Consider the following 12,078-nt stretch of genomic DNA (forward strand, 5'->3'; position numbering starts at 1 on the left):
CAAGATGGAAAAACCACGAATGAGTTTATTAATCACACAAATCAGTTTAAGAAAATAAAAACTACGTATGATCCTTACTATTTTCTAAACTGGAAGATAATGCATATTATCTAGAGCTTATTAATCACACAAATCGGTTTAAAAAAATTAACACACATTAATATCCTAAAAGATTTATCATATACACACTTATACAAGATAAATGCTGATAATTCGATGTAACGTTACATGTATTTTAATTTAAAGTTTATTTTATTTTATTATTATTTTTTGTTGTTTATATTATTTTTAAACTATATTTAAACTTTTTTTTTTCTATTAAACAATATATTAGCAAAGTTCTTGTTATTAAAAAAAATAAATTCGACTGTCTCTCGGAATATATAGCATGGGCCAATAATCTTTAGAAGGCTTATATTTATAACTTAATTCGGGCTTGTATCTATTTTAATTTATGGCCCTTTTAGCTTAATTTTTGGGGCTATTTATTTTGCTTCCACTACGAGAATATCGAGGTATCGTTCCCCATTATTCTTACAAAACAGCAAATCATAAATAAAACAAAGTACAAGTGAAGAACACAACACCAAGAGAAACCACGAGACTGCTGCGAGTGCAAACACAAGCTTCACTAGATTCCCATAATTCTTCTGTTTGGTAACTGGAGAATTCACTTTCTTTGTCTCTTTGATTTGAAAAAAAGAAAATAGAAAACGATGGATACTTCAAGGTACATGGATAAGCAAATCACCCAACTTTCCAAATCCCAGCCCTTCAATTTCTTGGACGATGATGATGAACAAGAAGAAAATGGAGATCATGGCTTCGAATTCAACACTTCTCGCTCTCTTTCAAAATCCCACAACAAAGTTCTTGATGAAACCAACCTCAGGGTATCGTTTCTCTCTTTGTATCATTAGTTGTTACTATATTTGTTTTGTTTGGCTGCAGGGAATTAGGATAGGACTTTGTACTGAAATTATGAGATAGAACATGATTATACATGTCGGGAGAGTTACAAAATATATGATTTATATTATTCTATGAGACTTGCACAAACTTACGCCTATTAATTAATTTTAATTAGAAAAAAAAATGAGGTGGTGAGATTCTCATGATTTGATCATTAAGCTCTTATACCATATCAAAAAACCATCCAAATAAAAGAACTTAAAGCCATCGGGTTCCCAAATTCTATAACAATACGAAGACCCTTAATTGGTTTGTGTATGTCTTGTTGAACATTTGATGAATGTATGCCCCCAGTTGAATTGGTATTTTGGGTTTAGCTGAATATAGCTTAGTTTGTTCTAGTATTACACTACCTGTCCAAATTATTAGCTGGGCTGTGCAATGTTTATGAGAAGAAAACTGATGGTTTTGTGATTAAGCAATTAGTTTTTGTTGGGTCAATGGTACAAGTCTGACTTCCTATATTTCTTAGGAGATAATTTCCTGAAATATGCTCTTCCAGTGCAATGTATTCTGAATTGCTAATCTCAGATGGTTTCATTGCTGTTTGGGTTATAACCTACAGGGTTGGAGCTCAATGGATTGCATTGATTATGCAAAATTCTCCCCTGAGAAAGTTGGGATTTTCAGCAATGCAGCATTGATTTTTGAGATCGATGTAAAGATGAAGGAGCATGCTGACATATTGCTACACTCTGTGGAGTGTCTCAGCACTCAAGTGTCTCGATTGGAAAGTAGAACACACCAACTAGAAAATGTTGTTCATGAATTAAAGGAATCAACGGATTTTAATCAAGGGAAAACTGATGGAAAGCTAAGGGAAATAAAGAATATTCTTGTGGAGGTACTTTTAACTTCTTAAGAGTTTTAATTTACTTTGATGTTCATCCTCAAGGCATGATATTATACTTTATGTTAAAATTAAATGAGATTGGGAGACTTGGTAGGGGCATGAAAATGAAAAACAAAACATCTTTTATAGGCTTAAGAGTTGGGACAAATAGGTGGCTTCCAAACAAATTTTCCTATGAAAGCTTCAGTTATGATATTAGACAATTTAAAGTCATGGGTGCACAGACTTATCTTTTATCAATCCCTCATTAATACTGTTGGAAATTCAAATGCATTAAACTTACTAAATGCAGTACTTGGTCTTAAAATTTTTGCTGCTTGAGGTTCATAAAGCAATGATAGGAAGGATATGGATGAATGAGTCCTTTCTTTGCATTTAATTATGTCTTGGGCTTGATTAGGGACATGGTATTTATCTGCAAAAACGTTTATTTGTAATTTGGTTGGTAGGAGTGGAAGAGTTTTACTTCAACAGGGTTGTGTGGGAATTGGTCATTCCTTTCAACTCTTTTGTTCTGCAGTTTCTCGGTTTTCCCGTTCGTTAATCCTAGCTATTATTGCAAGTTTTTGATGTACCTTGACCTTTCTCTTACTTAGATGTGCATTGTTATTCTTATTTGACCTGTTGGACTCCCAGCTCAACTAAATGTCCATCTTTCACATTTAAGCACAGCACATCTGTCTATTGTCAAGACTTGTAGTTGTTTGTAACTTTCTTCCTTGATTCGTTAAGGTTTGTAACACAACTTCCTTAGAATCTTCAGTCCCAAATTAACTTTTCTGTGGACTTATGATTGTATTGGGATTTGTTTTGCTCTGTTTTTGGGTCAGTTTTTCTATTTTGTTGCAGATACTTGCCATGAAGAAGCATCACAGATCCAAAAGATAACCATTGTGTAGGATTCCACTTGTGTAGTCCTTTTTAACTTTGGTAGATGTAGCACATATGTGGTCCTTCTGCCTGAAGAGATGGAAAATATACATTGGTGAGGGTTGAATCAGTCATTCATTTTCATCTCATAAATTAACAAACAGTTGACAATTGATTCTCTGCTTCCTTTCCAGCAAAATATATTGTTCATTATTCTTCCAAGGGAGAGGGGAGTTACCTCTGAAGTTAGTCTTGCTTGTCAATATTATTTACAATTTTACTCTATGTGTGTGTTTGTTTTAGAGGTGGAGGTTGTGATTTGGGTGTGGGACCCACTAAAAAAGCTACAAAAAGCAAGAAATATTAGCTTTTGTGGTTGAGTTTTGTGCATAATTGTGTTGTACCCAACCACAACCTCAACCACAAAAGCTAAAACAAACACTCCCAGAACTGCTGAAAGATGGTTATAGCAGAGAGAAGTCCCTAGAAACAATGAAGAAACACTGATAATTCCTTTGAGGGAGACCTCTGATCAATAGTTACCCATGGGAGAGATTGTTCTTGCCATCTTCTTCTGTACAAAATGCATTATTGCAATGCAGATCATTGGTAGCATTGTGAAGTCAACATGTGTCCCTGTTGAACAATGTGATCTTTGTTGGATCCAGGTCTTCAATGTTAGAAGATCGGAGCAGTACCCAAATACTTGAAATCAATTTGAATAAAATTAATGTAGAGTTCTTCAAGTAAATGAATTTTTATTAAATAAAAATCTGCTACATTCAAAGAGTAGAAATGAGTCCTTGAAGAAAAATTAATTAAGTCATAAATATTATGGCAGATATTTGACTTTCCTTTTCACTTACTCCTTTTTTGTTTTGGAGTCAATGGAATGTGATTCAAATAATAATTTAATATACGGTATTTGTGGTTCTAGAATTAAAATCTTAATTTCATGTACTTTCAGGATCTATCAATCAGATTAGTTTTCCTTGTGCTGAGTTGTGTGCAGATATGATGCCACGGTATCCACTTGTCCACCATCTGAATCTTAGCTTGGGGCAATACTCATGGGGTCATTGAAATTTGCATTGCATGTTCTCACTTTGTACGCGTCTCTCTTTTCTGTGTGTGTGGATTATATATCTTGCCTTTGATGTAAACTGAATTTGGCAATTTGTTGTGGCTGAGACCATATGTATTTTCATGTCAGGCATGTATTTTTCTTCAAATGTTTCACTCCCGACGAGTGATAAAACTTTGAATTTTTGGTGAAGACAGTGGTGGTTTGTGTTTGGCAGGCACTGATGGATGCATGTGTAATGCTTTTTAAAATGGTGACTTCTTGCAGGTTCAGGGTGGTGTCCAAGATTTGAGAGATAAACAAGATATAGCAGAGGCTCAGCTGCAGCTGGCAAAGCTTCAGATGTCCAAAAATAACCAGCAAGTGGAAAAACAAAATGCAACTGTTAAAGCAGGTTTGAGTCAAGAAGCACTGTCATTAGTCTCTCAGCAATCCCACCAGCTGCTTCCCATTCCAGGTGCTTCTCCACAACTTCTTGTTCCCTCTTCCAGTGTTACAAACCTACCTCCTCAGATTCATCCTCCAGCAACATCTGTAGCAACAGCATCACAGCTTTCCACCCACCTGCTCCAGAACCAGACTGCTATCTCCTCTGTTCCACAGCAAGAACCAGCGCTAGTTCGTACTCCAGAAAGAACACATCAGCAATACCAGGTTCCTCCAGCTCAGCAGTCGCAATTAATACCCTATAATCACCAGCCTTATCAACCAACGCCTCATTTTCCCCAAAACTTGCAGTTACCCCAACTGCCTCAAGTGCACCCAGCTTCCACCATGGTTAATCCTCAAGTCCCAAGCCATCATTCCGAAGAAGTTCCTTACACACCTTCTCATAGCATCTTTCAGCCACCTGGCAGGTCTCCACCTCTCCAACAGTATAATGCGGGTTCTGCTCAGCAGATCTATCCTCAACTTTCAAACAGGAATTATGTAGAGTCTAATTCTGCAAGTTTGCTACCACAAGGACTGCCACTACATGGGAAAACAAATATTGCGGACTCCTATTGTTACGGTGCTTCTCCAAGAAACTATGGCAGTTCATCCATAAAACCATCGCAGCCCTTTCCATCTCCTACAGTCCTGGGTGGTGAAAGCAATTACACACAATTGCCCACTGCCCGTATACTACCACATGCTATCCCAACTGCCTCTAATGTGGATGCTGGATCAGGATCAGGTTCTGGTGGGAGTGGAAACAGGCGACCAGTTGATGATGTTATTGACAATGTTGCTGCAATGGGATTTCATAGAGACTTGGTGAGAGAAACAGTGATAAAATTGATGGAGAATGGGCAGTCAGTTGACTTGAATGCAGTGCTGGATAAACTGATGAAAAGTGGGTAACCTGGTCCCAATATGGTGGGTTCAGACATTGAAGTTAGATGTTGTTTTCAGATGATTGGTTTGATTTATAGGTTATAGCGTAATGCCCTAGCCGTTTGTGTACATGCTTCCTTGAGTGATGGATTTTTACACAATTTCATTTTTTCGTATAACTTGCTATGTGAATTAATGATGTAATTTGTAAATGGCTTTGACACCTGGTTCTGTTTTTTGCAAATGGAAAAGGTGACTTAATTTGCTTTGTAAATCTGGTACTTCAAATGATACTGATATGTTCTGTTGTTTGTGGATGCAAGTACTGTCTACCATGCCTGGACTATGCGCATGCGGCTGCTGTGTTCTGGAATGTATCATCTTAGTTTTCCTAAAACTCTGGTCTCTTCTACTAAAATATTTACTTTGCTGCCTGTTGTTTCTGAGCCATATGCATGCTTGATTATCAAAATCACGTCATCCCTTTTCAACCCCCTTGGTCAACAATTTATCTTTCTTATTGAGCCACGGTAGTCGCAGAATTGAAGTATATGGAAGTATGTGCTGGTTGTATTCGTCTTTCGTTCGAATGTGAACACATTTAGAATGCTTCTTTAATGAGAAATGACCGAATCATGTGGTGTTCTAGTGGTGACTCGTGAAGTTCTCTCCACCAAAGGCATGCAATGATGCATGCGCGGCAAGAATGGGAAAAACGTGATTAGAGAATGAGTCATCCTCGGAAAGGGTGAAGGAATAATACTGCTATTTGGACACCATGTTTCCTTTTTAAGGTTCTGCTGTACAAATTATCTGGGAAGTTTGTCTTGAAACTGCTCAAGATTCGTGGGATTAGTGATTGTAATGGGCTATGGAGCTTCGTTTCTAGAGGCCACTCTTATGCATTAAGATTATGATGTTCCCTTGGTGAAAAACTTAAAAGAAGGTGGATTTTCTCACAGTTCAGCTGTGTTGAGGCATGGATTCATCAGTAATTTCTGGAAGACAACGACTTCCAAGCTCGAATTCTCCACTTCCAAGCTATATTGGTTTGAACAAAACAGTAATAATACCACTAATAAAAAAATCTATTTTCCGCATGTCACTGATGATGTTTGCTTAGGCAGTCAATTGGGGTAGTTCACTATCACGAAGACGAGTAAAAAAAGAAAGAAAGCAAAGCCATTGATGAGTTGCATTTGGACCTTTTCCCTTCTTGACTAAAAGGTCTAATCATCCAAATTCAACTTGAGATTTTTGAACATTGTTTTGTAAGCATACGATAAACCTTCGATCTGATTGGTTAACAGGCATTGATTTGTACAACATTCTGACAAATTATTAATAGCCGAAACCTCCTGTTGGTTGTCTGTGTGCGTCCAGTTCTTGCGCTGAAAACAAACGTGTGTTACAAATGCAATTTTAGCATTAGTTAAAATGTGACATTATGGTCTAACTCATAGCTGGCCCACTGAATTTATCATCACCAGGTAGGGGACAAAATGCTAACCTCAATTGAGAAGGGCCATCTCCATAAATGAGTGCAGCTTACAGGGCACGAATTCTTGCATTCATCGTAGGAGGAGGACCATTTTTTTTCCTTTTCCCTCGCCATAAATCCTATACAAGAGATTACCTTGACTTGGCTCTCAAAAAATACAGCATCTGGTCTCGAGTCTTGAATGCCCTAGCTAGCTACTCTTGTTTTTCCAGATTGCCTGATTTTGTGGACCCTAAATAAACTAGAGATCCAGCCTCTTTTCATACATTAAGAATTCAGTTGTTCGATTCCTTTCATCTTTATTTCTTCGAGGTGGATTTGGAGAAAGAAAGAGCACATGGAAGGGGCTTTCCAGTCCCACCATCACCGACTGTCGTGCTTTGCTTTTGAGCTCCACACGAGAACTCATTGACTCTAGTGATGAATAACAAAAAGGGGCGTGGAATTATTGCAATGCTAGCTAAGGAAGTTTGTGGATTCTTTGTTTATATTAGGTTAATTGGAGTCAACTTTTGAACCCATTTGCCATGGAATCATTTGCCCTCGTGCTATGCCTTCTTTGGCTGGCACAAAAATATTATAATACACATCCACATTAAATAGGTATAAAAAATAATACAATATAAAATAAAAATAATATTTATCAGACCTGGTTTAGCCCAGTAGATTGACCTAAACCTTGGTCGAGCTTGAAAAAAAAAACATCAAGATTGCAGTTGGCACTAAAAGACTCGAGACTTGCGTCCCTGGTTGGAACCCGACAAAGACCCACTTTTTTTTAATAAAAAAATTATTTTTCAAAAACATATATATTAAGTGGTAGAAATAATGTGGGGTGATTGTTTCCCAAAACAATGCAAATAATTTACAAATAACAACAGTAACATATTTATGGGCTGGTGCTCCCAAAACAAACTGAAAAGCAAATCATTACTGAAGACAAAAGGTAAGCATTGCCTCAAGCGAGGGAGGTAATTGGATTGCTCAGTCAAATCATATACACGTAAGTTTTTTTTTTATAAAATTTATTATATAGATATTAAAAAAATATTTTTTATGTAGAATTAAAGTTGGTTAATATATATATATATATATATATATATGTAGAATTAAAGTTCGTTAATATATATATATATATATATATTATTTTTTAATTTTTTATATAAAAATTAAAATTTTAAATATTTTAAAAACATTTAACTTAGAAACCAACATTCAACTTCTTAGCTAAGTTAATTCTAAATTGAGTTTAATAACTAGAGTTGCAAAATTTAAATGTTTTGAATATAACTCAAATTTTATTATTTAATTTAATAAATCTAATTTATATTATTATATTTAATATTGAAGCCCAATAATTTTTAGAACCCAAACCACTTATAATAATACTAAAAGACAAATTACATGTGAATAGAAGTAATAAAGTGAATATCTTTTCATTGAATAAGTGTAATGAAAATATCTAACAATATATAAAGTTGAGATATGACCATAAACTTTAAGAATAGTAAGTTTTTTAAATAAAATTCAATCTCAACTATCTAATAAAATAAAATAAAAATTGTACCAAGCTAGTTGTTGGAACATTTATCATAGTCATTTATTTTCAAATGAACTTCAACTGATTTTGACAGCAATAACATTTCAAATAAAAAAAAAAAAATTTTCCATTTAGTTGTATCTCAACTAGAATGAGTGTCCCTCCTCTATTCAAGAATTTAACATCTATCTTTGACCAAACCTCTATTTCAAGGAGAGAGAGAATAAGAACAGACAATTAAATAGTAAAAAAGAAAAACAATAATTTCTTCATTAATTTACATGATTACTTTTTTGAATTATGAGTAATATAGTGGGGGTTTAGACAAATATTTGAGATAACATATATAATTTTTTTATTACAGTCAAATATAAGTTTTATTAAAAAAAAATAAAAGTTTTGTTATAATATATATCAAATAACTGTTTTAATATAATAATTTAAATTATTAAGTCAAGTTTGAAAATATTATTTATATTATTTTTTAATATATTTTTCCAACTAAAATTTTTTTAAACTCGAAAGTTCATATTATCTTATATTTAATTTTCAATCAAATATTAGGAATGACAAGATTCGAATTTATGAATTTTTAGTTATCAAGGTTTTGATATCATATTAAATAACTATTTTAACTTTATAATTTAAACTATTAGATGAAATTTTAAAATATAATTTATATTATTTTTTAATAATACGTAAATAGTTATAGTTCATTTAAGGCAATAATAGTATCACTTTGATTCAATTATACAAGAAAATACTTCATGTTGATAATTTGAAATAAACATATGAGATAATACATCCAAATATTGTGATTATTATCTAAACGACAAATTAATAAAACCCATGAAGTATCAAAAAGTTTATAATACATCCAAAATTTTCATTACATTATATTTCTAAATATATGTATTTATGTAATAAACATATTGTTTAGGTTATTATAGTTCATTAAGATAGTGATATGATTATTTGTACTGTAGTTTTATTTGAAGTTAAGGTTGATCGACTATGCTTTTTTATATAAACATTTAATATTGTACATATATTAACATTTAATTGTAATTTCTTGAAAGAAAAATAAAACAATAAATAAATAAATTTCTGGAGTCAAATGGATACAATTTTAACTATAAAGAAAATTAAATGAAAACAAAGTATTAAACTGTAGAAAAGAAAGATTAAGAAAGGACATAACTTAAAATAAGAAACAAATGGTGGTTAAAGTGAAAATACATTGAATTTTAACTATAAAACACCACTTTTTATTAAGGGATATTTAAGAGTGTAGTAATTTTTATTTTTCAAAGTATTTTTTGTTTGGGAATATATAAATAATATTTTTTTTTATTTTTAAAAAATAATTTTTGATATTAGTATATTAAAATGATCTAACAATACATAAAAATTAATTTTAAAAAATAAAAAATAAAAAAAAATTAAAAGCATTTTTGAAATGTAAAAATAAAGATACAAGGATGGCCAATGATTTTTTTATAAGAATAGAGAGGTTAAAGTTTTTCTTGAAACTTCTTCAAATTTCTTGGTAATTCCTTAGAAAATCACATGAGAAAGGTTGGCTTAAGATGATAGATAAAGTTCCTTATTGATTTACAAATGAAATTGAGTGGTTTAAGAAATTCTAGAGACATAAGAGTGGAACAAGGGTATAAATTCGAAAGTTTGCTGGTAAATGATTGTATTTAAAGAAGAAATTGTGTTTTTTTATATAATTTACGTCAACTTTTCTTCATTAAATCTTGTAGTGTATTTTACTCGTGACAAATTAATTTTGTTAAATATAATAATGTAGAATGTTTAGTGATGTTGATGAGATGCAATCCATATGAATTGGATTAATGAGTGAAGTTGTATTAATATATATAAACTTACCATGGTTTTCATTAATTAATAATGACTTAGTTAGTATGAAGTAAGGAATTGTTTCACCATTATTATATTATTGCCAATATAATTGTTAAATACAACAAAATATTTTGTAAACAATAATAACAACAACAATAATAATAAATTGTTAATAATTATAATTAATAAAAATAATAATTTTATTAATAATTATAATTAATAAAAATAATAATATAATTAGTTAATCACTATTATTTTATTTTGTCAATAAAAATGATTGTAATTAGATGAATATAGAAGATAACAAATAAAACATGATCATTATATTGCCATGAAGATAAGTTTTAGAATGTGGTTATGGTTGTTTTTTTAAAGTATTTTTTATATCAAAATATATTAAAATAATATATTTTATTTTTTAAAAATTATTTTTAAAATTAGTGAATCAAAATAACCCAAAATATAAAAATTATTCATAAAATTATTAAAAAGAGAGCCAAGAAGTTTTCTTTTACATTTGTTACGAAACAATACAAATTAACAATTAATTTATATTTGGTTTAATGGTACTATAACAATTATATTTGGACGTATTATCTTAAATATTTATTTTAACTAATTAATCAATTTTATTAAAACAAAGAGATCTTAACGATTTATCTAAAACAATCTATCAATTTTCATTAAAACAATGGAATATCTTCATGCTTCACCTTAGTATTTCTTAAGTAACATTAATATTCACGGAGAGAAAAAAAAAAAAAAGGAACAGTGAATCTATACTGTAATGAAAGTGTTCTCTATTAATGTTTCTTCGAGATCTACCGTAAGAAAACAGGAGTGGGATTTATTTGTTAAATAATATTTATGTAATCTTATTTATTAAGGGTAGAATAGTATTTTTGAGTTTAATCTATATATACTTTATATGTATTTAAGTTAAGGTTAAGTACTAATAATACACAGATTATTCAGAATTGTAGCCTCTATTTTGTGTTTGATCTTAATTATTTTAATATGGTATCAGAGCTGATTTTATGAAAGGAAACTTAATCCCAAACACAACTTCACGGATCCAACTTTGTCTTCCGCTTACAAAACTTTTTGGAGTGAGATATTGTCTTCCACTTCAACAAAATTTGGTATTTCGTCAGTTTCTGCAATTATTTTGGTATTTTGTCTTTCATTCAGCTTTTGCAATTTGGTATTTGCATTCAGTTTCTGCAAATTTATTTTGTGTTTTGGAGTAATCATATAATTCTTAGAAGATATTTGTTTAGTTTCTGCAATCTCTGTTCAGTTTCTGCAATTTGGTATTTGATTTTCCGCTGTTTTTGCATTTTAGTTTTTTTGTGATTGTTGATTACGGCTACTGAAAGAGATGATTCGCTTCAATCTGAGTGTGAGGTTGGATGGGAAGAACTATTCGTATTGGAGCTATGTAATGAGAAATTTTCTTAAGGGTAAGATGTGGGGATATGTCAATAGAATTTATGTGGTACCTAAGAATGTTGAAGAAGGAGATACTGTTTCGATATATGCATGAGAAGCAAACAATGCAAAGATTATTACTTGGATCAACAATTTTGTTGAGCATTCTATAGGTACACAGTTGGCGAAGTATGAGACAACAAAGGAGGTTTGGGATCATTTGCAACGGTTATTCACGCAATCAAATTTTGCAAAACAATACCAGTTAGAGAATGACATACGAGCTCTTCACCAGAAGAATATGAGTATTCAAGAGTTCTATTCTACCATGATAGATCTTTGGGATTAATTGGCTTTTACAGAATCGGCAGAATTAAAAGCATGTGGTGCTTATATTGAACATAGAGAGCAGTAACGATTGATACAGTTTTTAACAGCACTTCATAGTGATTTCGAAGGACTTAGAGGTTCAATTCTGCATCGTTCTCCACTACCTTTTGTTGACTCTGTTGTTACTGAGTTATTGGCTAAATAAATACGTCTTCAGTCTTATTCTGAAAATGGTGTTATTTCTATTTTCCGCTGTTTTTGCATTTTAGTTTTTTTGTGATTGTTGATTATGGCTACAGAAAAAGAAGATT

General features: G+C 31.7%; 1 protein-coding gene across 1 annotated transcript; it reads left to right on the top strand.

Moving 5' to 3' along the window:
* The first annotated feature begins 509 nt into the window (after positions 1-509).
* On the top strand, positions 510-5,471 carry LOC105140870 (uncharacterized). Its single transcript, XM_011047904.1, has 3 exons — positions 510-893; positions 1,538-1,816; positions 4,047-5,471. The coding sequence occupies exons 1-3, from the start codon at positions 717-719 to the stop codon at positions 5,121-5,123; spliced, it is 1,533 nt and encodes a 510-aa protein (XP_011046206.1). The 5' UTR covers positions 510-716; the 3' UTR covers positions 5,124-5,471.
* The last annotated feature ends 6,607 nt before the right edge of the window (positions 5,472-12,078 follow it).

The sequence above is a fragment of the Populus euphratica genome, unplaced genomic scaffold, assembly GCF_000495115.2.
Source record: "Populus euphratica unplaced genomic scaffold, PopEup_1.0 scaffold145.1, whole genome shotgun sequence".
NCBI lineage: Eukaryota > Viridiplantae > Streptophyta > Magnoliopsida > Malpighiales > Salicaceae > Populus > Populus euphratica.